Source organism: Rhodofomes roseus (assembly GCF_022264815.1).
Source record: "Rhodofomes roseus strain CIRM-BRFM 1785 chromosome Unknown C8Q71scaffold_14, whole genome shotgun sequence".
NCBI classification, from domain to species: domain Eukaryota; kingdom Fungi; phylum Basidiomycota; class Agaricomycetes; order Polyporales; family Fomitopsidaceae; genus Rhodofomes; species Rhodofomes roseus.
Window position 1 is genome coordinate 585753 of NW_025952970.1, and position 25923 is coordinate 611675.

The 25923-nt window shown below is 56.2% G+C and overlaps 7 protein-coding genes across 7 annotated transcripts; 2 read left to right on the plus strand and 5 right to left on the minus strand.

Annotated features, from left to right (window-relative positions):
• Window positions 1-2157: 2157 nt before the first annotated feature.
• On the plus strand, window positions 2158-3013 carry C8Q71DRAFT_849202 (uncharacterized protein; the record flags this gene model as incomplete). Its single annotated transcript, XM_047926694.1, has 3 exons — window positions 2158-2442; window positions 2494-2691; window positions 2804-3013. 3 exons carry the CDS (start codon window positions 2158-2160, stop codon window positions 3011-3013), a joined length of 693 nt encoding a protein of 230 aa, XP_047777407.1.
• Window positions 3014-5763: 2750 nt separating this feature from the next.
• On the minus strand, window positions 5764-7094 carry C8Q71DRAFT_132040 (uncharacterized protein). The gene is made up of 2 exons (XM_047916487.1): window positions 6632-7094; window positions 5764-6182 (listed from the first exon to the last, which is right to left on the minus strand). The coding sequence occupies exons 1-2, from the start codon at window positions 6939-6941 to the stop codon at window positions 5812-5814; spliced, it is 681 nt and encodes a 226-aa protein (XP_047777408.1). The 5' UTR covers window positions 6942-7094; the 3' UTR covers window positions 5764-5811.
• Window positions 7095-7876: 782 nt separating this feature from the next.
• On the minus strand, window positions 7877-10950 carry C8Q71DRAFT_132075 (uncharacterized protein). Its single transcript, XM_047916488.1, has 16 exons — window positions 10428-10950; window positions 9826-10373; window positions 9540-9765; window positions 9353-9476; window positions 9237-9300; window positions 9071-9177; window positions 8909-9018; window positions 8783-8852; window positions 8541-8728; window positions 8461-8483; window positions 8388-8408; window positions 8308-8324; window positions 8218-8250; window positions 8139-8162; window positions 8021-8078; window positions 7877-7965 (listed from the first exon to the last, which is right to left on the minus strand). Exons 1-16 carry the CDS (start codon window positions 10752-10754, stop codon window positions 7932-7934), a joined length of 1974 nt encoding a protein of 657 aa, XP_047777409.1. The 5' UTR covers window positions 10755-10950; the 3' UTR covers window positions 7877-7931.
• Window positions 10951-11703: 753 nt separating this feature from the next.
• On the minus strand, window positions 11704-13441 carry C8Q71DRAFT_859271 (uncharacterized protein; the record flags this gene model as incomplete). Its single annotated transcript, XM_047927609.1, has 3 exons — window positions 11704-12990; window positions 13048-13341; window positions 13400-13441. The coding sequence occupies 3 exons, from the start codon at window positions 13439-13441 to the stop codon at window positions 11704-11706; spliced, it is 1623 nt and encodes a 540-aa protein (XP_047777410.1).
• A 2458-nt stretch (window positions 13442-15899) lies between these two features.
• C8Q71DRAFT_849205 (uncharacterized protein) lies at window positions 15900-18184 on the minus strand. The gene is made up of 3 exons (XM_047926695.1): window positions 17972-18184; window positions 17624-17920; window positions 15900-17560 (listed from the first exon to the last, which is right to left on the minus strand). The coding sequence occupies exons 1-3, from the start codon at window positions 18032-18034 to the stop codon at window positions 16079-16081; spliced, it is 1842 nt and encodes a 613-aa protein (XP_047777411.1). The 5' UTR covers window positions 18035-18184; the 3' UTR covers window positions 15900-16078.
• A 797-nt stretch (window positions 18185-18981) lies between these two features.
• C8Q71DRAFT_767487 (uncharacterized protein) lies at window positions 18982-19740 on the plus strand. Its single transcript, XM_047924219.1, has 3 exons — window positions 18982-19085; window positions 19179-19216; window positions 19270-19740. Exon 3 carries the CDS (start codon window positions 19275-19277, stop codon window positions 19485-19487), a length of 213 nt encoding a protein of 70 aa, XP_047777412.1. The 5' UTR covers window positions 18982-19085; window positions 19179-19216; window positions 19270-19274; the 3' UTR covers window positions 19488-19740.
• Window positions 19741-20829: 1089 nt separating this feature from the next.
• Window positions 20830-23204, minus strand: C8Q71DRAFT_132241 (uncharacterized protein). The gene is made up of 4 exons (XM_047916489.1): window positions 23015-23204; window positions 22656-22949; window positions 21402-22599; window positions 20830-21337 (listed from the first exon to the last, which is right to left on the minus strand). Exons 1-4 carry the CDS (start codon window positions 23048-23050, stop codon window positions 21279-21281), a joined length of 1587 nt encoding a protein of 528 aa, XP_047777413.1. The 5' UTR covers window positions 23051-23204; the 3' UTR covers window positions 20830-21278.
• Window positions 23205-25923: the final 2719 nt, after the last annotated feature.

Genomic DNA, 25923 nt, shown 5'->3' on the forward strand with positions numbered 1-25923 from the left:
GACATACCCAGTCAGAACCATCGGAGCGATCCGACTCGTCTTCGTCGTCGGCAAATTCAGATGCTGCATACGGGACGACTTGGTGCATTCCACGGACCACGGCGACCGGACGGGAGGAGCTGGGGACAGGCTCGTCATTTTCCGCGTCAGAGAACGTGGTCGGTTGCACCGCAGCCACAGGCTTGTTTCGGGTGCGCCTCGCGGCGTCGGCGTCTGCCTGCGTAAGCGTGCGGTACGTGGCAACCTTCGGGAAATCGTTCGGGCATTGCTTAGCACGATGATCGGTCCAGAAACGGCGGCATTTACGGCATCCTTCGTTGTCGTCAAGCAGGCGGATTTCTTCTGCAGTGAGCTTTGGCAAGGTCGGCGTGCTCGGGCGCGTGCTGCTCGAGGCACGACTATTGTTCGCAGTGGTGTTCGCACGTCGGGTGGGTTCGGTCAGCACCTGGTTCCGACGGTTATCGTCGCGACCGCGGCGGGTTACCGCCTCGAAGTCGGCGAGCTGAGCGCGGCGTTCCTCGTCGATCGATTGGACCAGCGACCGCCAGTCACGGATACCTTTCGCCTTGGCCGTCTTCAGCGCGTCAGAGCGGGTGTACATGCGGGAAGCGAGGGCAGGTGTGACGGAGACAGCAAGCTGGTCGATAATCGCGTCGTCGGCAAGATGATGCGGCGTGTCCTTCAAGATGGCATTCATGTTCTCGAAGCGGACGCAGTAATCTTCGAACGACTCGTCGTCCTTCATACGCATTAATTTAAGGCTGCGGTGCGTGGTCTCTTCCCAGCGAGTATCCAAGAAGTTCCGGCGGACAGCAGCCATGAAGTCGGCAAAGCTCATAGCGTATAGTTCGGTACGTCGGACCGCCGTCCAGGCCAAAACGCGCGGGATCATGATGCGCCCAGCAACGAGACGCGTCTGGTCGGCGGCAGGGACAGCCTTGTTGCCGAAGAAATGCAAGCAGTAGTTCTCGAAGGTTTCCAGCACCTCGGGCGTCAGAGAGCCATCCTTCAGTGTGGGCGCCTTTGAGGGATTGTCCCACTCGACGGTGGCCACCGAGGATGTGGTACGACGGGCAGCGGTGTTCATGACGGTGACAGAGACGTGATCGGCAGACGGAGAGGAGGATGACGATGATGATGACGGAGACCAGACGGGACGCGTCTCCGCAGGTCCAGGCGATTTTGGTTGGCGGGGTGACAGCCGTTCACCTACAGGCTCCTCGGCACCCGATGGGGGCGTTGGGGTTCGGGGCACGTGAGGTTTCGGAGCGGCAGCGGGGGATGGGCTGTTGGGTGCGGTCTGCGCGGTAGGCGGAGAGACGGTCCCGGGCGGTGGGGTGAGCGGTGAGGGCGGGGCGAGACGGCGTTTACCACGGGTGCGGGACGCCGTGATTTCGGTTCGGAATGCCCTCGCTCGGTGAGGAGCGGACGGGCGTGCGGTGGGGTGAGGACGGTAACGGTTGAACAGTAGCGGTGCGTATATGCGGTTCGGTTCGGTAAAACGGCGCAGTCAGAGCAGCTATGGCTGCCCCGTCAGTTAAATCCTCGCAGAATGCGGAGGAGACAGCAACGTGAAGGACTGTTTGGGGGGGGGGTAGCGTTCGAGACGGGAAGTCACGACTTACGTTCGTGTTCAAAAAAAAGTGGAGGCCTGCCGCCGGTTGCGCGGCAAGACGCACTCGTCTTCGGACGGGAACGGAACAGGAACGATGTGTGTGATTTCAATCTACGGACGGTATACGAAAGCGGGTGGATAGTACGGGGGGAACGGGAGTGGGGATGGGGTGGTTCGAGTCCGAGAAGCAAGGCCGTTCTACGACGGAAGCAAATCTGGCCAGCGCGTACACAAGACACAACAGCCGAATATGGTAAGTGAGTACGTATGGTGAGCAGTAGGCTTACAGCAATCCCCTCTCTGTCCCCGAATTAGCGCACTTGCTATGCCTCACCCCTGACCACTGGCAGGTCCGCTATGCACTCGTCGCTTTGCATTCCGTGATCAATGTCCCCAACCATGACGACGAACACGGTCTCTTGACAACATACCATGCTTCCTTCCCAGACTATCTCACTACACGGACGCGGTCTGGATCAAAGCGATGGGCGGCAGACACCGGAGCGACACATCTCGACGTTTTCCTCGGGTGTAACAAGATCATGGAGACTGGCCTGTTCTTCAATGTGTCAGGTTGTAGCACATCATACGCTAGCAATGCAAAGCAGCCGTCGCGTCACGCACTCCCTTCGTATCTCGTTTACGCGTGTCGATTCTGGATCGAACACCTGACGATGTCGTCCATCTCGGAGGAACAAGCGACTCAACATGTCTGGGCTTTCTTTCGACAGCAGTTCCTATACTGGTTGGAGGTGTTGAGTGTCTGTAACCACGCAGATGTAGCCTCTTCACTGGTCAAGAGGCTGGAGGTCTGGCTCCGGGACAAGGTGTGTCCATTAACATACTGTCATGCGAATACATGCTGATTGCCCGCCCAGTACACCAAACGAAACACGGAGCGCACGGACGTGACACGGTGTCTACGACTTCTGCTGGACGCGAATGACTTCCTCATTCGCTTCCGGACGCCAATTATCCGCAGCGCACCACATATGTACATCTCGGCTCTCGCATTCACGCCTCCACAGTCGGAGATCGGCCAGGCATATCACCGTCTGCTCAAGCGTGGACTGAAGGTGGATACTGTGCAACAGCTCACACCGTTACCCCTCCTGAAGATACACGAAAAATCCCACGTTCGCGCACTAGCCTTCTCAGCTGACACGAGGTACATTGTGTCTATCGTAGATGATGGCGTCCGCCGCTGGAATGCAAGGACGGGGGAGAAAATTGGCCAGCCGCCGCAGGGACCTGACATTCCGCATTCTTGCCTCGCGCTCTCACCGGACGGATCTCGCGCTGCGTCCTCGTCCGGGAGGAACTGCTATGTCTGGGACACTACGTTGGATCACCGCATTGGACGGTGGCTCAAAGTACCTACGGATACCACATCCGTAAGCTCGGTTGTGTTCTCGCCCGATGGCAAGTGGGTCGCAGCCGGTCTCGCAATGCCGAAAGGTCGTGACTCGGTCATTTGTAAATGGGATGCGGACACGGGTGACCCCATCGGCCAACCGTTTGAGCTGGTAGGATCGGCGGTCAAAGACGACCTTTCAATGATTGCCTTTGCGCCCAATCACAAGAAAATCGCTGCAGCATATGACGAGGGCTCTCGATTCTTTCTCTTGAAACCTCGCGATTCCTACGGTGGGGAGTTGACCTGGGTGAATGCAGTGACAGGCGCTGCAGTTGTAGAAAAAATTCCATGGTTGAACTCAGCCGTGTTCTCACCAGACAGCGCATTCGTTGTGTACGGGGAAGTCCGTGGTATTCTCGTGCGGGATGCGGAGACTGGTGATGCAATTGGACAGCCGATCCAGGGACACACAAAGGACGTGCTTTCGCTCGCATTCTCGCTGGATGGCAAGTTCATCGCGTCCGGGTCGTTTGATGCCACGGTGCGCGTCTGGTCCTTCGAGCATGGCAGACTTGGCGGTCATCGGGTGCTGAAGGGACATGCAGGCTCCGTCAAATCGGTCGTCTTCTCGCCGGATGGTCACCTCCTTGCATCCACCTCGGATGACGGGGACATCTGTATCTGGGATGTAGCCCAGACTACTACAGGGGACACAGTTTCAATTGGCGAGCCGCCCGGGCACACTGGGGGCGTGACGTCGGTCGCATTCTCGCCGGACGGCAGACAGGTTGCATCTGCATCGTGCGACGGAACTGTTCGTGTCTGGGATGCAGATACGGGTGCTGCAGTCGGAGAGCCGCTGCTGGGACGAGGTCATGAATGTGGCCACTATCCAGTGGCCATCGCATTCTTGGTGGACGACAACAAGATAAATCTTGTGTCTTATTCAACTTGCCCCGACCCGGCCTCGGAGTACGACGACGATCATGACGATCATCGTGGTTCTGCAATCAACGTGTGGGACGTGGAGGCGGCGAGCAACCCTGGTGAATGGCCACACAATGGATACTGGGAAAAGTATGATATGTGGGAATTCGCGCTCTCGCCGGACGGCAAGCGAATCGCACTTCAGTTTGGGTGGGAGAAGTTGGAGATTGTCGAATCGGCGACGGGCGCCCACATCGTGGACATCGACATGTCATCCCAAGACACGTTGAAATCCACCACGTTCTCGCTGGATGGCAGGCTCGTTGCAGCCTCCTTCTGCGATGACACCATTCAGGTTTGGGAGACAGACACTGGTACCCGTGTTGGGCCGCTGCTCAAGCTAGACAAGCAGGGTGGGGGTAGCATCGCGTTGTCGCCCGATGGCAAGCTCCTTGCGTATAACTCCAATTATTCGGTGCGTGTTCGCATTTGGAATCTCCATATCGAGCAGTCATGCATGGACCACACACACATGGTGACGTCACTCGCGTTCTCGCCCGACGGAAAGCACCTCGCGTCCGCGTCGTATGACGGAACGGTTCGCGTCTGGGATGCTCAGACGGGTGCTCTGGTCCTACCGCCTCTCAGAGGACACACAAGTACGGTGTCGTCAATCGCGTTCTCGCCAGATGCTCGGCACATCGCAACTGGTTCAAGGGACAAGACTGTCCGTATCTGGGACGTGACCGCCGGGGCATCGCATTCACCCCAGATCGTGACGGGATCCGATTCACCCTCCCTCGTCGATCTCTGGGAGTCGCATGGTGCGGAGTTCGGTATGACAGAAGACGGATGGATCACCGGCCCTCAAGACGAACTCTTTCTTTGGATCCCCCCAGAATATCGCGCTGGCTTATTGTGGCGTCGTATGACTGCAATCATGGGGCGCGGCATATATCCCGTTCGTCTCGACCTCCGCCAGTTCGCACAGGGCTCGACATGGACAGAGTGTTGGCGCTCGCCGTAAAGTGGTGGACATGGTACGTCCTGCAGTATTATTCGCACCTGAACAGCTCTCATGCAGTATGACTCTGCAGATCGTGTGTGCTATGTCTGAGGACCTGGTGCTGCCGCTGTGTCGGAGGGCAGATTGGCGGATTCGGCTGAACGGGCTGGTGTGGAAGTTCTTGCATCATAACGCGTACACATGTGTATATAGACTCTGAGCGACCTTAGTGCTGTTGTGAAAACACGGAAGATCTTGACCTTGATCACGCGGTACGGCTCACCCTCCTTGACGAGCATATTCAGTCTCCTCCGGCCAGCATCCCACAGGTTCGTCGCTTTTCATTCAGGCCGAGGAACAGGGCAGCATAACGAGCATAGAAAGCGCAATACATACTGCACCATCGCGCATACCAGCCAAGCGTCGACTCGGCCTCGCTCCTGCTGGCTCTTCACCACGACCATGCTTGACAACTTTGCCTTTTCCCGCTTGTTTAGCGTCGGCAGTCCTGGGCCCGACCGACGTCCATCCACTCCGCTTTGTCCTCGGGCTCGCCCTCCTCATCTTCCTCCTCCTCCTACTCGCACGCATGCTTCCACTTCACCTGGCGACCTTCGTAAGGGCCGCCGCGCACTCTTCGATCCGGCTGTGGTCGCACTGGGCAGTGGTCATAATTTGGCTTGGATAGCGTTTGCACACGAGGGTACTCACGAACTCTTCCTCACTACTCACCACGGTAGAGCCCTTCCACCTACAGCATCCCTTCTTCCCGCTCAAGTACGTCGAGCTTCCCGAGGATGTTGTCGATGAATCATGCCGTTCATGGTTTCTGGCGCTCGGACGTAGCTCGCTCGTCTTCAAGTTGCACCCTCTGGCGTAAGCTTCCTCGACAGAGTGAACATTATCTTAGCGGTGCGCGGCACGACCTCTATTCCGTGTCTGCGAGAACGTTGTGATGACGTTAGGCACCACACACAAAATGGCAATGGCAGAGGCGGACGCACCCTTGCGGCTGATGTTGTACGCACGGCGCCTGCCCCGCCCTTCTCCGCGAGAACGGCCCTCGGTGAGCACTGGTTTCGTTGAGGTCCGTGCAAGCGTTTCCACTGGGGTACGCAGCTCTTTCGGAACAAGCAGACGATGCTCGTGATGACCCATGACTCGGGTCATACGAGAGGAGAGCCTCTCCAAGTCGCCCAGGAGCCGGGGGAGGCTCGAGGGGCTCGAGGAGACTAACACAGACTCGGAAGGCATCATGCGCACATGAAGGCGTCGTACTACACCATGCAAGGCGTGAGCCAACCGGAAGCTCGAGGAGAACGGGATGAGCAACACGACCTATCCATCATTCAGCACGAGCCCATCCAGAGACAACGTCTCAAACTCTCCCCGAGCGCATATACTCAGGTTCGATCCACCGCGTTCCGTTTCGAGTGAATCAAATTCAATGGACTTTCTCTGCAGGACTGTGAGCACTTCATCGAGACGTGCGGAAGACTAAGCAGCTTCCTCCGAAATGCCCTCGCCAAGATCTGCATCCATCCTCACGGGCATACATCGAGTCTCGGCGCGTCTCCGACGAGCTCGTCTGTGTCTTCGGAATAGGCGGGAGCGGTCGCAAACGACTCGGAGTGCTTCAACCCCGAAGCCAGTTTGGTCTTTGGGCGTAGCGGCTCCGGCGCAGGTAGATCTGGTGGAGAGGAAGATGACTGCTACTGAGACGCACCATCCGGATCTGATGCAGGCGGCTCCGGCGCAGGCAGACCATGCTTGACGAAGAGAGGGACGACGTCGACTCCGATGTAGGATATGCATTGACTGATGCCTTCTTCTTGGGCATCGAGCTGGGACCGCCGACTGTAGGTGGACGGCCGTAAGGATGAGTGGGCTCGCTTGGGTCTTCGCGGATCTAGAGGTCGCAACCTCCATGCGACCAGAGAGAACGCGGCCAACTTAGCGGGCCCAGAGGTCGCCCCCGTAACCGTGCACGTACAGGAGATCGTCGTGAGCACTGCACGAGAAGAGCTTACGATCATTGGAGGCGGTACTGTAGGCTATCGTGTGTAGGCTGGCTTATGGGATGTCCCAAGGCGGGCGCTGCCGGTGCATGCTTTTGAGCAGCGCTGGAAGCGTCGGGATGAGAGCCTGTAGTTGCTTTAGGTATAGGTGAGAGCAGGAGTGACGGTCGCAGACAGGGTGAGACGCTCGGCGGAATCTCGGCGCTGCTCTTTCCTCGCCGCCACCGACGCGACCTCCTCCGTTGCCTCCTCCATCCTGAGCATATACGTCTTGCAGCCGGTCGTCTGCCACTAGGTATACTTGGTCTATAACTTGCCTTGATATAGCCGGCTTCGGATGTGCGAGAATGACCTATGACTCAGTGGGCGAGTTATACAGCGTCCTATCCACCGTCTAGCCTAGCGACAAGGCTCGACCACCTGTGACTGCATCGACCCAGAACATCTCCCATCCAAGAAACACGGCAGGTTGATGGAACGGCTGCCCCGCCGCCATGCCAGTATCCTCTTCTAGCTATCATACTATGACTGTCATCGGTTCTACACTTTACGTCGGTCGAACTGCCACATGAGACAGAAAGAGCATACGGTAGGCGTCAAGGTACCGGTCACATCTAGGCTGGATCAGATGAAGGCGTACTGTCCGAGTTTGCTGATAGTGACTTTACATAGTCCGGCCCTCGCGCCAAGGAGTCGACGCTATGCAGGTGCACCAAGACATCTTGACACCCTTCAGCGGATTGAAGAACGGCTGGCGCGTGAGTGCATGAGTTCATACAGACCCCTCTTCTGTTCCATATCACGCGATCTTGCGATATCGACTTCCATCCTCTGATTACATCTCATACGTATGTTGTTCAGCACAAATATACACCGCTGTATGATCACACCTACTTAAGTATACAAGGCCTCCGTGTCGTGCGCAAATGATACAGTTACCCCAAGAAACACACCTGATACCCGAGAACACAGGGTTACCAGGGTGTACCCTTCTAGTTGCCCACACATCTATTGTGTAGACGAGCCAAATATCTGCTCCGCCCTTCACAACCGACACGAGTCAACAGACTTCGGGAATGACTTGTGAAAGTACTCACGCGAAGATCCAGAGGGCCTGTGGGCTCATGTACGTGTCTGGAGTATACGGGAAACGCACTGGACGAGATTATATGTCAGTGAATGCGCAAGATCGATTTTGCAGTAGACTGGACTTACACTGGGGAAGATCGGAGTAGTACGCTAGCGATCGCCAAGTTGACGTTAGCGTTCTACTCGTACGCCAAGTGTTGCTCACCAATGGGAATCTCTTCATCCTCCCAGCTATAAGCTACACGAATCGGGCGTCAGGAAAACCTTGTATTCGCGCAGATCTGTCACCACGTACCGGTCCTCCAGTTGTGGCTGCATCGACACCAGCCTCACGTTCAACTCTGCGAACGACCAAACGGGAAGTGCATGACGTACCGGAAGTCCGCATTCACCAATCTGCAGAGCCCGGAGTCAGCGAACACCTCATATCCCTAGAGATTGCACTCACAAGTCCGGGGGCGCCAGAGGATCCTACATCCAACTCAACATCAACAACCCGTGTTTCCAAGGCCAAGAGCACACACTCACGTCCTGCAAGCCGGCGGTTTTAATCTCCGAGTCGATGTCGTACCACTCGAGGACCTGCTCGCCCGCCATGCCCTTGAACTGCATCGTCTCGCCCGGCTTCCCGCCGAAGATCGCGATGGTCGTGTTGTGGCGCTCGTACATGAGCGTGCTGAACTGTGCGCAGGTCGACGCGCAGTCGCCGTTGCCCACTACCACCATTCAGTGGGTCATGCTTGAGGATACTGCATGAGAGGAGGACATACCGATCGCGACCTTGCTGAGGTCAAAGGGCGGCGCCGCGGGGATCGTGACGTTGAACGGCGTGCAGACATCCTGCGCACAGTCGCTCAGCGCGTACACTCAAGTTCGGAGCGCGCACGTGTACCCACGTAGAACCGCTGTGACTCGTTGTACGCCACGCCGTTGATCGTCCGCGTCACATACGGAGTGATGTAGTTGTACGACTGATCCATGGCGGTATCATTACCCTCATACGCCCCTGGCTCTATAGCTCGGGTGGGTCGGAAGTTTGGAGTGTTGGGAGTACGTACAGTTGTCTGGAGGGTAGAAGGCATAGCTGTCATTGATGCCCTGCGCGATGTCGGCTGCGACGATCTTCTGGGCGAGGGTGTTCGCGCGCACAGCGGAGGAATAGCCACTGCGATGGGGAAGGTCGTCAGTCCCAATCAGCTGGAGCGCAGGTGTCTGTGTCCGTACGGGAAGCCGAAGTCCGCGCCTGCGAGGTAGGTGTGCAAGAACTCGCCCAGACAGACGTAGCCGCCTGAATGCGCAGTGAGACCTCGGAATGGCATGCATCAACAGCAGAAGCCTACCGCCGTTGTTCGACAGGTCAATGAGCAGCTGTGTTACCCCAGCCTCCAAGAACGTGGAGATGACACTTGCGACCTGGGATTGGAACCCGTAGTAGTCCTCAGGCTCGAACGAGCCAACGAACATCTATGCCACGCGAACGACCGTAAGTGGGTGTACCGCAGTGACAACGCCCTAGGAGCCACGTACCACGCCAGTCTTGTTGTCAGGCAGGATGTAACTCCACAGGATGTCTTCTCCGTAGATCGCGGTCAGGTTGGGCACGAACTGGGACGGGATCCCGAAGCCCTGCGAGTTCGACGCCGCTAGCGCCCCGCGGGGCTGGAGAGTCGCACGCGATCGAGCAGCCGCCGCACCCTGCGTTAGGTAGTCCACGCCGTTCGTCTCGTTGTTCGCCGCGCAGTTATTCGCCCAGCTACCCACGCAAAACTAAATATACCTCATAGAGGGAGTCCGCTGGAATGTAAGCACGCACTACGACGCCGCGTCCGTGAACGGCTCTCCGAGGTAGCCCGCCAAGTAGGGTATGACGACCGTTTCGGGCTCCGTCCCGTTCCCAAGTATGACTTCCATGGTCAGGTTGTCCAGGTCGGGAAACACCGGGCCCGCGAGGTCGCCGAACCGCTGCGAGTAGTTGCCCCCGCTGATCCGATAGCTGCTAAACACGCTGTTCACGCGCACGCCGTGGTCGAGGTAGTTCCCCGAGACGGTGTCGGCGATGTAGTCCACGTACGAGTACGCGGGGAGGCCCTCGATGCTTACGACGCGCGCGCCCGCGAGCCGGGCCCAGTCGAAGCCGAGCGAGGCGTAGTAGCTGGTGTACTCGGTGCCGAGGAGGGAGATGAACTCCACGAGATCCGGAACGACGTAGACGTCCTGGGCGCCGTCTACTTCGAGGGAGATCACCGGCGCGGGGAGCAGGTTCTGGAAGGTCTCCCAGTAGCAGTACGTGTACCAGCCCGTGTGACCGTCGTTCAGGCCGTTAACCACATCGAAGAGATCCTTGTTGAACGCGTAGTCGGACTTTCATCCGGAATATCAGACGCCTTCACGTCGCATATGTGACACAAGACTTACCGCATAGCCTGTGCTGTTAATCCTCGCCAACTCATCACGGATGTTCACGGCCGGCTGACCAAACTCGGCGATGGGAGCCAAGTAGTAGTCCTCGAAGGTGTAAAAGTCAAACACCTTGGACACGACATCGAGCACATTCTGGCGCAGAGTCTCGTTGAACGGGAAATAGGACAGACACGCACGCGCGTCAGCGGGGGCAACATAGGACTGTCCAGCGATCTTCGCGCATGGATCTTCTGCACGGGCCTCGTACAAAGAAGCTGTAGCGTCTTTCAGAAGCGCAGACGCTGCAGCGAGAAGCGCGAGGTCCGTCGTTATGGAGCGCATCGTGTGAGGACGAGGACTGGTGGGTGCCTACTACGTGCGGGAAGGCGGGATACACAGGTCGTTGCCATCGATTTATACGAACGAGGAGCGTGCGAGCGAGGCCACCAAGGGAGCCGTAGCATCGCACCGAAGCCTGAATTAGATGGCCGAGCATGCGGGGGAGATACGGAGCCATCCAAAAGGACGCACAAACTTGGCGGCAGTGGGCAACACACGGTCACGTGTGCGTGTCCGGGAGCGGACTCGCCAAACCTGGCAACCGCTGCATTTGACTCCTTCCGACTGGCATTCGCTGGCGGTCTATCTCCTACTCGCGCGTATACAATCGCCCAGACGTGATACATTGACTATTGGGACTGAATACATCTGTTAACTTATCCTTTCAAGGCCGCTTTCTCGCTCGCACCGCTAGGACCAGCGTTTTCTAGGACTTAAAAACTGCAAGTACTGGCCTTTCAAGCCGCGGACGAATGAGTGCAATGCAAATCTACGCGCATCTTCCGAGTCCGTATGTATGGTCTCGGGTGACTTGGTTCAGCCGTCTCTCCGTTTGCAGACGGATATATGAATATCAGCCGCCAACTGCGAACGCGGCAGAACTCAACGGTTGGACAGGGACCCGGACTACCTCGTATGAGAACGAGAGATATACAGGTCAACGTCGGTCTGCTGCTGTTTCATTGTGAGTCTCATGTTAAAATCCGGAATGTAGCATCATCGTAGAGTGCCTTTTCGTCTGGCACATTGTCTTTGAAAGTCGGGCTGTACAATTGATGTAAATCCTTGAATCAGCAAGAAGTGGAGTAAGAAAATACGTGTGTGCAATTGTACAACGTACACATTAGTACTGGAGGGATACGTGGCTATTATACAGATCAGTGCATGTCCGTGTAGCATCAGCAAAAGTACCAAGCCCAGTAGTTCGACTACGCGAGCCCCATTCTTTTCATTACCGGTACCAAGATTGTACCGGTGTGACCACGGCCTTGGGGAATATGTAACTCAGGTAGGCCAGGATGGCCTGCTCGTCGTCATCATTATTGAATGTGCGGCAGGTGATCTTCCTGACCCTTCTCGAGCGGGCAGGAAGCTCCTCCTCGGGGATCGGCAAGCTCACGTTGTCTCCATGTATGTCAAGTACAACCTCCTCCAGCTTCTGCGCGAACTCTGCAAGAGCGAGAAGATCACGGACATCGATAGGCTTCACGACGTTCGCGATTTGTCGGATTTTGATCCTCCGGAGGTGAGACCATGCCTTGGCCAGCGTTTGTAAGTCGTCCCGACATAAGGAAATCCGTGGTATGATGAGGGACAGCGATATCAGGCCAGACATCTGCAACAGAGGACGGAGCGTGGAGCCCGACAGGGCGTGGACGCAACGGCCATCCGACTTGTCTGGTAGAGACGTGTAATTGACTTCGAGCCCGAAGCATTCAAGCCGCTGCCGGAATGTGCTGCGTGCCAAAGAGCTGAAGAAGTCGCGCATCCTCAACTCCGGGGGTCTCTCTACGATCACCACTCGAAGGCTTTGGAGGGTCGGGCTGTCGAGGCTGTCCATTAGGCGGATAACGGTCCAGTCCAGTTCTTCTACTTCGAGGACGAGGGACACGAGGCTTTGGAATGCACCTGGGGGAAGCGGAGGTTCGTTCGGGGAAGCCGTTGCGGGGGCCAGATGCACATTGAGTACCTCGAGCCTCGACATCTGTGCCAGCACGGAAACGTCGTCCCACGAAAGCGGGACACAGGTAACGAGGGAACGCAGCCCCAAACCGCCTGACGGGCCGTGAATCGTCTCGACCAAGAACCGTCTGAACGCAGAGGAGAACTCGGAGCTGCGCAATGGAACATGGACGGGCCGCAGCGGCGCCGGATGCTGGATGTGAACCGACTCCAGGTCAGGACACCGAGTTCGAAGCTCGTCAAAGAGCTTTAGTAACCGAGGCTTTTCTCCGAGGGAAGCAGTGATAGAGAGCTCCCTCAAGCTTGGGGCCCCGAACACCCAGAGAGGAAGGAGCGTTGGCTCACCACGCTCTTCGTGCCATGTAATGGAGCGGACCGCTGGCAGCCATGGCCGCGCCGAGGAGGATAGTGCACTCTGGAAGAAGGTGAGGGTATTCCTGCCGATATCGCGGTTTGACTGCCAGACGAAGTACTTAATGTACCGCCCGCAGCGTTCGAACGCCCTTGTGTCGAGGACGGCGAGTGTCTCAGGGTCGGCCGAAGGGACTACCACGTGCTGGTTATATAGCACGTTAGTGGACCCCGCGGGTACTGAAGATCACGCTAGACGTACCCATATGAATGTACCATATCTACGATACTTGTCCCACTTCAAACCCGGGATCGTCCTGAGCAGCGGAACGAGTGAGGTCATCTTCCTCCAAAGAACCCGCATGGCGGCGCGCGTGAACCCTCGCGACGTGCGCGCCAGGCGTGAAATGGTGGCCCTGTCGTGGGTCCCTGGCGCACAGTCAAGGGCGGCGACGACGATCATTCCGAAGACGTCCTCAGTGAAGAGAACACGATAGACAGGGGAGGACTTGTCAAGGGCGACGGGGTCTCGGGTCTCGGTCTCGGCGTTGATAGACTACACCATATCATAGTCAAGCCATGCCTAACCGAGGTGTAGAACAAGAACGACTTACCATTGAGTCGGCGGAGGTCAGTACAGGGGACTCAGAGGACATCATCGACGAGTACGCAGGACGAGCGTTACTGAGACTATCGGATGGATAGAACTGTGATGCGGTTGCTGTGGGGAAGGTGCGAGTGGTTGTCTATACCGCGGAGGCACGGGTTGAGAGCGACTGAGAAGTAGGAGCGAGGTTATAGTTGAACGGGAGCAGGGCCACAATTAAGCGCGCGTTGATATTTGACCTTGAGCCACAGTCTACGGCAACGCACCTCCGGGCCTCCGACGGAATTCAGACCCAGCGACTCTACAGAGTACAAGGGCCGGCTGCCTCTTCCACCTTGAGGCATTCAGGTCAGCATGCACAATAATTCGCTAGGCTTGGCAGTCGCACTGATTTGTTCTCTGAACTCAGGCAACCCATCACCGGGGTCGCCCATAGGCCTTGTCGGGTTCCGAGTCCAATTCTGGGGTCTGGAAATTGGGCACACCCTAGCTGTTAGCCCATTGCGCCGACACAGGTCTTGTGCTTATGCAGTATGGTGTCTGCTCGTTGTAATGCGAGTCTACCGCACTACCAGTGTTCGAATTCGAGAGGTACAATGCCCGAGCCCAGGGCAGACGCGACTGCTTGAATGCCTGGCATGTCGCTTAGCAAGATGAATCACCGGCCTACACACTGGCCTACACACCTTGCTCATTCAACACCTCCCTGGGACGCTTAACAAACGATACAATGTTGCATGCCACGGGACCGACCTACGCATACTGGTACCTATGCAGCTGTCGGGCTGGGCGTCCGCTGAGAGGGCGAAGATGCGAGGTCCGATTAGCATCCACAGGCTTGGGACTATTCAGCGTGCGGAGGCATCCCTGCGATGGGCGAGTAGAACGCAGGTAAACGAGGTACGTTTGTATGTGCGGTGGTCTGTCTCCGTATAATGTCAGGTCTTACGGATCTTCAGCAGAAGAACGATGTAAAGCTTTGTGGGACGTGGCTACCTGACGTCGTACTTGTATTTGCCGGTTGAGTCCTGCAGACATACAGCTCAACGTTGTGTTCGTAGCATCCAGACAAACTCGGGACAACGTACCGGATGAGTGCGCACCTCGACTTTCATATATGCTCACATAGCTTTCTTATCTTTGCAGACGTTCCACGCTCATTCGGCACGGGGGATTCGTCTCACATCCGGTATGGATATGAACGGGGGAGAAGTGACTCACATCCATTGCCATGTGCTATATGCCACGTCTGACTTCCGGGACCTACACATTCCTTGAGTGAGTCACCATCGTAGGGGGTACGCAGAGCTCCGTCAGGACGACATGTCATGGCTATGAATCATAGCATCATCTCACCTGCCAATGAGCTTGGCTCGACCTTACGCATTGTATCTATCTCGGAGATACGCAGGCTACAACGACGGGTAACCACGTTGTCCTGCGCCCTCCTCCATCCCTTGACATGATACGGACACAGCTCCCGAAGAGTTACTGTGCTGCAGCCGAGGTCGGGATACACTCACCAAACATGTGATGCAGTGGTCTGTGAGGAGCAAGCTCCACGCTTGAAAGCTCCAAGTCCTCGGTCGGTGGAAGACGGAGCTGGAGATATCGAAAGAGGTGGCCTCCGGTAGAGCCGGGATCGTAGAGGAGCCATGCCCCGTTTGTATAGCGGTCATCGAGCTCATACCAACGGAGGTCGCATGTACTGACTCTAGTACGTAGTACTGAGGACGGCCCGACCAGCGTCGGGTGCGCCGCGGCGCGATAACGTGACCTGCGCGAACCTCGACCACCACCGCGACTTGACCACGACCGGGACCCTCCTTGTCTGCAGCTCAGGAAACTCAGGCTGGTGCTGTTTGTATCCCTATATCATTAATAGCATACAGTCTCGAGGTCCGTATGGATTCGCACCTGCCTTGCATCGCCGATGAGTCGTACAACCTCGGCGAATACGCACTGTACTATGCAGTACGGGAGTCTGGGGTCGAAGGACCATACTTAGTACCAAAATTGCTGCGGTTCTTCTGGAAAATCTTTTCACAGATGTAGAGCAGTTACTTGGAAATTATGGGCTGAGCAGTGGGTGTGTGAACTGAGATGGGGTCGTCTGGTCACTCTGGTCATGAAATGCATCCAATTACTCTCGTTGACTGAGGCCCTTCTATTGATCCTCCTTAGCCAAGCCAGTCCGACAGCGTTTATCCAAGTAGCCTGGACACGAGTCAGTGCTTCCGTGACGTGTTTCCCGGATATAAACAGCGACAAGAATGACATATGTACCATCATGCAGGGGCATCATGCATTGTGCTTCTGACGAACAGTCGACGTGCGGCTTATGTCTAACAGTATAGAGACTTCGCTCGGATTCTCTGCAGTCCAGGACGATTGGAGGGGAAGCCATGGCTATACTGGTGTGTCGCACGACGTTTGTACTAGGTCCAAGCCGAAGGATCTGGTGGGATGACCAATCACTCGTCGATCCCGCTACTACTATGTCTTGATGGCAGACAGAGAAGCCGATACACTGTATTCATCGGGTAGACAATACAGTCCAATACCTACAAACGCGGAGGGAACTATCTATACAGTAACCTTGAACCAATACAGCAGATTACATGTCTAGTGTTACAACGAGGCGCAACGAGGTATTCAACATCTACTGAATTAAAGGATGATGTTTTCATTGAGCATCGCCAGCAGCGACTTCATCGGCGACTTCCCCTGCAGCGGCTTCACCAGCAGCCACTTCTCCCGCCGCGCCTTCCCCCGCCGCGCCTTCCCCCGCCGCGCCTTCCCCCACCGCGCCTTCCCCTGCCGCGCCTTCGCCTGTAACGACTTCACCAGAGCCTCGAGCAATAGCGTTCGCTCGCACGAGGTACTGCATGTATTTGGCTCTCAGCTCCGGTGTTGCCGTTCCCGGAAACAGAATCATGAGATACGCCACCGTACAATGATAGTTGAACTTGTCCGGGCACAGAACGCGGCAACTGTGGCGCGTCACAGACTTCGTTGTGACAGGATGCCTACACGTCTCGCACGAGCACAATGTGCGGCCCAGCCAGACGTCAAATCCTATGTGCTTCAGGTCCGGGCACTTCGCTGAGAACGCTGAGAGGCACTCGACACCGACAGGTGTCATGCCGTCCCAGGTCTGTTGAACTTTGATGCGCTCGAGGCGCGGAAAGGCGGAGGCGAGAGCGTTGACGTCGTCGCAACAGAGGGTTATTCGGGGCAGACCGAGGTCAAGGCAGCGCAGATTGCGGAGTCGGAGAAGTGGCCGCAGGGTATACGTGCTGGATGCCAGCGTTCGTGAGCCGGGGACGATGGACTCTTGAGATGCGCTGGACACGACGAAGAAAAACCGCGTGAGCGCATCGCGGAACGGACTCTTCGTCAGACCCTCGAAGAGCCTGCACACCCTCGTGGCATCAGGGGCTACATCCGTGATCAGCATCGATATGTCGGCCAGACAGACGGAGTCGATGCTATCGAGGAGATGCTCGGCCTCGGCGTTAAGCGCAGGTAGGTCGAGCCACAGGCGGGTCAGGCTGGGGAACGAACCGGGTGGCAGTCGCTCGAAGTCGGTCGGCAGCTTAGGGTCGATCCACAAGGCTACATCAACCCCCTCGAGACAGGGCAGCCGTGCGAGGGAAACGATGTCCTCCCAGACGATGGGCACGGTCATGCGGAGGGTGCGCAGACCCATCAGTGCCTTCCCGTCGATGCCTTTGCGGAGGAAGTTTGTGAATGCGGGGTAGAACACCTTGGAGTCGCCGAGCCCCCGCTCGTCAGTCCGCCTCGGCTCCCGTATGTGTAGATGCTGGAGGTCGCGACAGCGCGACAGCAGCTCGTCGAACAACGCCATCAGGGCCTCTTCCTTGGCGAGTGTCGCGGTCACCCAGAGGTCCTGTAAGTTGGGAGAGGCAACAAGTGCGAACGGCGGGACACTGTGAAGCGAGAGGTCGTCGAAGACCCGCACGGCGGGGAGCCATGGCTTGTTGAGCGACGACAGTGCGTTCACGAAGAAGGACAGCGTCCGTGGTGTGAGGTCCTTGTCGGTCCATATAAATTTCTTCACGTAGCGGGAGTGGTGTTCAAACCGGACGGTGTCAACGACCGTTTGGGACGATTTCGAGCCAGTGGTATTGGCCTCTTCGACGTCCTGAAGCGCACAGTGAGATGAGACATGACATTGGAGCGGCTTCACGGAGAATGATACACGTACCCAACGGGTGTCCCCACGTTCGTCACGATCCTTCCTCCAGGTATACCCCGGTATAAGCTTGAGTAAAGGAACGAACGAGTCCATATTTCCCCACAGGATGCGGCTCGCCGTGTGGTGTAGTTTTGGGTGTGTGCGGGCAAGGCGTGCGACAGAGACTCGGGTCTCTGGCCGGTCAGGATCGTAGAGGAACCGAACAATGATATCGCAGAGGTCCGGAATGAACAGTACTTTGTAGATCGCGGACGATTTGAACTTTGCTAGGAAATTGTTGCGCTTCGCGGGTTCACAAGTTGAAGGCTAGGGCTCTGGAGTCAGGCGAAGTTATGGGGCGATACAATGGTGACTTACCGTGCTTTTAGAAGGGGACGAGGGGGGCGAGGCGGATGAGGTAGGCAATAGTCGAGCAGGCATTGTGATAGGGATGTCGAATACAATGCGGAGGGGGCAGCAAAGTAGTCAAAAGTAGTATGATGTGAGAGTGTACTGGAGCGCACGGATTCCAGGTAGCAGGGCGCAGTACGAGAGCGGGTGGTATGAGAAGGATGAACAGACGCGAGCCACAAGTAAGCGCGCGCCAATGTTCCAGCCACCAGCCACGCCCGCCCGCCCCCGAGCCTCCGGCCGGATTGAGACCCAGCGGGCGTGCAGACCACGAGGGCGCATGCATTCTGAGACATCTGTAGTATTTTTAGATCATCGTGCGTCGGGATTGGATGGAACGCGTGGACGCACCTCTTTGTCCGCCTGAATAGGAAGCTTCTGGCGGGCCGTCGTCTGGGCCTGCAGGCGAACACACCTGCTGCGTTCATTGTAGTTCCATTGACCTGGGTATTGCATCGTGATTTGTTGCCTTTCCCCCTTGACTAGGGCATTTACCACTGGTGGCCGTCCCTCTGTTGAGGCCGTCATTACGACATCTTACGCAGATGTGAGACGAAGTATAAGGACATCGACGATTCGTGCAATGCCGATACATGGAGTCCGACAGCTCTCCACGGACCTTCCGTCACTTCTCAACTTGCCAGAGAAATGCTAAGCAGAAGGCGAAGAGCCGTGACACGCTAAGTGAAGTGGACGGCTCAGTGTCCGTACGTGAATTATATATTTGTAAAGACGTGTACTTACCTGCACACATATTGAAGGGGATAGGTTTGCGACGCGGCATTCTCGAGATGGGTAGGTCGACTCTTGGCTATATTCTATCGCGAGGTGTCCAGCGAAGCAGCTGTGGCGCTCGACGACACCCTTAACGTGCCGACATCCCGGACTACAGTACGCCCCACAGGGGACGTCCGACTGCAGACAGGTATTAAGTTGTCCCGCGAACGTGCAGTATCACTGAAGATAGTACTGTCTAGGTTTCCCGAGGATCCGTGATCGAACTTCACACTACATTGACGAGCAATGGCCCATGGATGCATTTGTGTTCGCATTGAACGCTGCTCGACTTCAAGAGGACCTTCTGCATGGGTTGAAGAATTGATGACGACACATACAGTCAGAGCATGCTAGAATAGCAGGGCGGCACAACGGTTCGAAGGATCAAAGACGCAACAGGATGACTCAGGAGTTGTGAAAGAGTTTTGGACGTGTCTGCCGTGCCATCATCAATGTTATGGCTGCCATCCGAGAGGTGTAGGACGTACGTCTTATGCTCAGGCTGTGCTTCCTATGTGTTGTTCACCTCGTTCTGACTCATCACCGTCCACCGTGTGCACGCCGACACTTTGTGACCGTGCTGCGCAGAGTCTGCGCTACGAGCACGTCGTCGATGAACGTTCAAGACTCGCTTTTCAAACCCGCTTTGTCTTCACGTTGTCAACGTTGTCAGACGTATGAGACAAACTATACATCTTACAGCTGATCCTCAAGGAAGGATAACGAGTCCTAGACGTCTTCGTCCCGCTGTTCAGGAGTGCTAGGAAGTGTCCCCGGTAGTACGCATCGGCCAATAGCATCAGACATCTAGATACGAGTCCGATTTTCCCGTGCTGCTGTTACTGCGGTATCAGGCAAACAGAGAGGCGGCTTGTGTAGTGGTTCGCGAGATGTGGTCCAGTGTAGCCTGACGCCGCCTCAGCGGACTCGAGTTGTCAGGTCAAGGTGCGTAACGCCCGCCTCTGCTTTCGGCCTCCGCCACCATGTCCTTCATCACAACAGTCCCCTCTCTCAGCCACGGTGTGCGTACTGCACCCAAGGGCTTCCTTTGTTGTGGGATTCCTCACCGACTCTACGAGATGCTCGATCCCAGCGGATGATATCCGAGTCGTCGCTCTGGGCATCATTGGCCTACCAACGTGTACTGCGACATCAGCGCTTCAGCGGCGACTACTGCGTCTCTCCGTACCATGGCTGGCCGAGCTTTGCGGTAGATTCTGCGTTATGGCCATCCTTGGTCGGAAAACATGGACAGGATGACGGGAATCACTCGTGAGTTTGTGCTATCCCAATTTGTGACTTCGCTCACAACGTGTGTATGCCAACGCACCCAGCTGATGTTTGAATCGTCGGGTCTGGCCATGGCATCAGCGCCCTTTTCCTGCTGGTGGTCATCAAGGCTTGACCTCATCAACGACGCGGAACACGTCAACACAAGAAGGTGCGGGGATGGAGACCGGGCGTCGTCAAAGAATGGTGCGGTGTCACTGTGAGTCTCTAGATCAGGAGTGCTTACGATGATTACTACCTCGAAGGCTCAGAGCATATATGCTCCTTGTATCGCGGGCATCTCTACTCGACGGAGTAACTTGTAGGATGGCCGAGACATGTAGCGGACGCATCGTGAGGGCACTCCTCGTCGAGACGTGCATTATCCCGCCTTGCTCACGAGGTGATCCCTCAACCCAGACTGACTGGCATGTGGTCTGTCCATGGGGATACTCAGTGGAAGACACACCGAACATGTACTGCAGTATATGCCGATCTCCGTGCCGCTGCTACTCGCAAGCTCAACGGTAGACTTAACTCGAGTTGTACCGCTGTGTAACCGTACGTTACTGCTACAACCCACCGGTCTTCGCCGCTTTGGAAAATTGCTGACCTCTGTAGTGAATCTTCAAAGGAACGGCCGCACCACTCCACAAGCGTCGCTGCAAGAGCGTGTCATGTCACGGTAGCCAACGTCTCCGCTATACACTCATCAGAGTGTATCTTCAAGGTCTGTACTTATTCCGTTTGTATCGATACAGCGATGGATCCAATTACATACCACTAGAAATAATGCAACATCTAGTTTCACATCCGAACTTTTGAGTCTGCTGAATCACTTTGATCGCGCTGCGATGGCTGCGTGAACAAGATCAATGATGAGGCAGATCTTACGTTCAGGCCCTGTGTGATCCAGTTCAACAACATACAGGACGACACGCACACAGTACTAGGAGCCGTGTGCCCGTCACCGCCTAGACACCCTAGTCGGGAGGAATCGTAAGCCAACCATACTGCGTCATAAGTCAGACTCAGAGTACCAACGTACAGCCCCAAGTTTAAGTTGTATCGGACGGCTGCACTTGCATGGTGTGTCAAATGCATGTACTCATTATGGCATAGTTTAAGTTAGCCTGAGGCTGTATCGTCATTGTTACGTAGAGTAGCGCGGATACCCGATCGCAAAGCATTCTACATGGCTACCTAGGATAGAAAGAGTACACATACATCAGTCAGAGAAGGACATCGACGCGCACAACAACCCAGTCAGTTCAGACGGCATACTCGCTATTAATGTTAAGGACAGCTTTCGGGAATAGGCGGCGTAAGTAATCAAGAATTGACTGCTTACCTTTGAGAATATCGCAAGTGACGGCCTCGACTGGCGATGCGGGATTCGGAGCATCATTGAGGACCCGGGCAGGCAGAGATTCCCCGGGCGGCGCCCCGTACACGTCAAATCCCGCTATCGTTTTCAGTTTCAACGAGAACTGCGCGAATGGGGCTAGCCAGAAAACAGGGATGGCCCATGGATTGCGTGCGGTCTGCTGGAGGTCGATTGCGACGAGGTTCGGCCAAACCGTAGAGAGCGTACGAAAATCGTCCATCTTCAAATAATAGTTGGGCACCACAATGGACAACGATGCGAGGTTGGACAGCTGTAGGAGGGGCTGAAGTGTGCACATTGAGACTGTAGCGAGCTGTGATGGGTCGTCCGCTTCGTGAGCCCCAGCGTTGTAAACAAACCGCTGGACGGCATCCTTGTATACGCTCCGAGAGAGGGTCTCGAATAGCTGGTGTACCATTCGTTCGCGCGGGGCAACGCGCGCGATCGACACCTCGATGTTCTTGAGTCTCGGGGAGCCGATACCATCGAGTAAGCGGATCACTATGTCGTGACCGCCCAACGTGCCAAGGCCGAGGTCCAGGACAAGCAGATTCTGGAAAGCGAGATCGGGGAGTGCCCCGAAATCCTCCGTCTTCTTCTTGAACACGATGATCGCGAGATGCTCCAACCTCGGCATCTGCGCCAGCATCAAGATGTCCTTCCAGTGAACAGGCACGCACGAACACAGGGAACAAAGGTTCGGCACGCCCGACGAGATCTTAACACATCTGTAGAGGAATTCGGTGATTGCTGGGCCGATGTGGCGATACTCCCCCAAGGGCATGTCCTCGAGGTACATCGTGGTTGTGATACTGAGATGTCGAAGGTCGGGGTTGCGGTTCGCCAGTGCCTTCACTAGGCCCACCAGCCTCCACTTCCCGAAGTACGATGCAGTGATAGAGGCGCTCTCCAAGCTCTGAGAGCCAACGACCCACAGTGGAGGGGCCTTGATTATCATGCCACGTTCGTACCACCTGAAGGAACGTAGGGACGGGAACCACGGCTTCGTAGACGATAGGGCTTGCTCGAAGAAATCGTAGGTTGCCGGACTGATATCGTCGTTCGTCAACCAGACAAAGTATTTGACATATGCCGAATACCGTTTGAAGGCCACTGTGTCGAGCGCGAGCTTCGTCGGATCGTCTTGGGGCACTACGGCATGCTGTTCGCGAAACATCATGAGGTGTTATACAGCACCGGAGAGTCTGGTAGACGTACCCATTGCACACTACCGTCATCCATCGCATAGTCCGTCCATACAAATCCTGGTACCGTTTTGAGAAGGGGGACGAGCGACCACATCCTCTCCCATAGCACTCGAAGCGCTGTGTGCGTAAATTGTCGCAATGTGAGGGCTAGGCTAGCCACAGACCCGTAGTTGCGTCCCTCCTGAGCGACGAGTAGGAGCCGCACTACGTTCTCGAATAAGTCTTCGTTGAAGAGTACTTGATAGACCGGAGACGACTCGTAGAGGGCCGCGATATCGTTGCGTTGGGCCGAGCGGTTCGCGGACTGTAGTGTCACGTCATTATCAGGCCGCAAAATAAAGGGGAGACGGAGAGGGTACGACGACTTACCATATCCTCAACGGAGACAGCGTCTGGGGTCGACATAGCTGGTAGCGATGCGAGGCGAGGCGTAGTTGATGTCTTGAACAAGTAATCGCGTATGTAGCGGTGTAGCGTCACGGTCGTAGTTGGGAGTCAACGGCAGGTATCAGAAGCTGTCCTGACGGAGTGGACAGAGTACGAGTGCGAGGAGTACGGGCAAGGTCCAAGTTGAACGGAAGTCGGCCACGGCCAAGCGCGCGTCAGTGCAGCCACAGGCCACGGCCAAAGCTCCGACGGATTTGAGACCCAGCGCGCGCAGAGTATAAGGGCACGTTCATTTCCGGACAGGACAAAGTCAAAGCGCATGGTAATTCACCTGGCCTGAACGCAGCCTTTTGTTCGCGGGGTTTGGAAAACTTGCCTCAACGCCGCGTTGTCGTCTGAGTCCCGGGGAAATACCTTGTCAGTGAGTGTACCAGTTACGGACCTTGGACGAGGGCCGACATACTGATTTAGCTTGCAGCCAATGTTCTCTTTTCTGCGAGCTTGCGAGGTAACTACCCATTCGCGAGTGCCAAAGTCAAGGCGGCCTCGAGGACGGAATCCGATGTATGCATGGTACGCGTGCAGGATTTGCTGGCGCCATAAACAATGACCCACGAATGATATGTTCAGAGGACCCTCGTCAACGTCAATGACGACGTCAGGGAAGAGGACACGTGGAACAACGTGGTGACAAAAGCGTGAGCGTGCAATCTCGCCATGATCAACGGGCGGACAAGTACCAATTGATGGGGTGCCCAGTAAAATGTTTGCGTAGGATGAGCAACACCGGCACAACCGCGACCAGGGAATGCCAATGACCACCAAGCATACGTGTGTTCGTCGTCGCGGCGCGCCCGAATATGACTGCGCGGCTTCGAGCTGCGCTTCGAACCATGTCGAATTGGTCGAGGCTCTAGCGATTACATGCACCTGGCAGCGGTGGCTTCGTACATCTGCATCTGCAAGTAAGCTCATTGAAACGAGGTTACCGCCGAGGACAGGCTACGCACAAACGAGCTGCTGTCCGCGTCCCGCACCCTAACCGGTAGTGTCGGACCTGCGACGATCGTCATATGCGTCTCAGCACAGTGGATGCGCGCGACACACAGCGCACGTCTGCAAGGCGATTGTCAAGGAGTCGACTTCGCTGAAACGCGGATCGATCTGGCTCGAAGGGGAGAGGGCGATAAGACAGTTCTAGGAGAGCAAGCTGAGTGGAAGTCAATATCCACACAGCGAGACAGAACGAGCTACTCGCGTCCGAATCATCCTCCTGTGAAAGCCTGGTTCGTCCACTCGCTCGCACGCATCTGCTCAACTCCAGCTCATCTCCGTCTGCTGGTGCGAACCGTTGTCTCCCACCCTCAGTTCGACGTATGGATCAAGGCATGATTGCATCCGCAGGGCGTGCGTCACGAGCGGTGGGGTGTCCGACGCCATTTCTCGTGAGACACGTCGACATGGGACTCTCCTGCACCTGGATACGTGGTGCCGTAGCTCGCGACGGCGGGGTGTCGTTAGGCCAGCGCATACACTGGGACGGTCGTATAGTTGCTGGTCCACGCGGCTCGTGTCTCCGAGGACGCAAGGGAGGATACTTGAGCTTCTCAAGACAGGCTAGGTCCGGTTAGCATTGAGGTCGAGGTGAGCGAAAAGAGCAGCGGAGAACTCATTCTGAGAAGCTGGCGGCAGACGCAACACAACTGTAGGCTGGGGCGCCCACGAACCAGAGCTGGTCGCTCGCTAACGTCGTGTGGTAGACAGCGCGAGCATACCGACGACCAGTAATGAACGGTTCTTTTAGTGTCTGTACCAGTCGCACGAACGTGCCCACACTGACAGGACTGAGCGGCCTGCAGAACTACGGCGTACGACAGAGAGCGGAGGAATGGGAGTTGTAGGAGTTCATCGTAGGCGTGAGGCATCGAATAAGCACTGGACAGCCAGATTGATCCGATGGTACGATACACTGGACTGATGACCAACTGATGACCCTTCGAAAAGTAGTGTAGAACGCACCGCAGGCCAAACTCGTCCGCCGCGGGGCTACGCATACTGGGAACCTTATGGCGAGCGCAAGAGAGAACAAGAGGAGCTCTACCGCTCTTGAACCCGGAATCGACAAAGAGATGAGCGAGGACGTGAGGGCGTAATGGACCGAGAGCACGTCGGAGTCGATGGAGCAAGATCATAAGGGACCGGGCGGCGTGCGTAGGGTGAGGGCGCCACAAATTCAGACGGATCTACTTGTAGGGCGAGCAGCGCAGCCGTAGGTGTACACGGACAGCCTTAAGATCATAGCAGTCTACCGGACAGCGGGTGTCATGCAAGGAGAAAACAACTGTTTAATTCGCGTCAGCCTCCGACTGGATGTAAATAGCGACCTGCGCTGCCACATACCCGGAACAGACAGACCTATGTATGGCGTCATGCAGACCTGAGATTGCTGCCCTTGTAGAGCCCGTATGTGCGTCGCGAGAGGAAATTCAAAGAAACGCCGAGGTACAGAGCAATTGCGGGAGGACGCAGGTTAGAAGCAAGCGCTTGGTCGCGGTGGCAAGAGCATCTGCAGCGGCCGGCCCGGGCTCCTCCTCCTCCTTCCGCCCCATCCCTCTCCTGCTACATACATGTACATTGTGCTTTTGCATAGCTAATCCGACTGCTCTGCAGTGATAAGTGACTCGGACTTACCTGAACGACCGCTTTCGAGGCTCCTTTCACGCCCTGCGGTGTACGCTTGCTTCGCCGCGTTGCACAGTTCGCTGCTCGAGGACAACGGCCAAGCACATGGCGACCATGGTGGTTTCTCCGCCGAACATCATCAGCTTGTAGCAGAGTCATATGTAAATTGTGCGAGTCGGCCGGAGGAAGCGGGATAGCTTTTGGTGTAT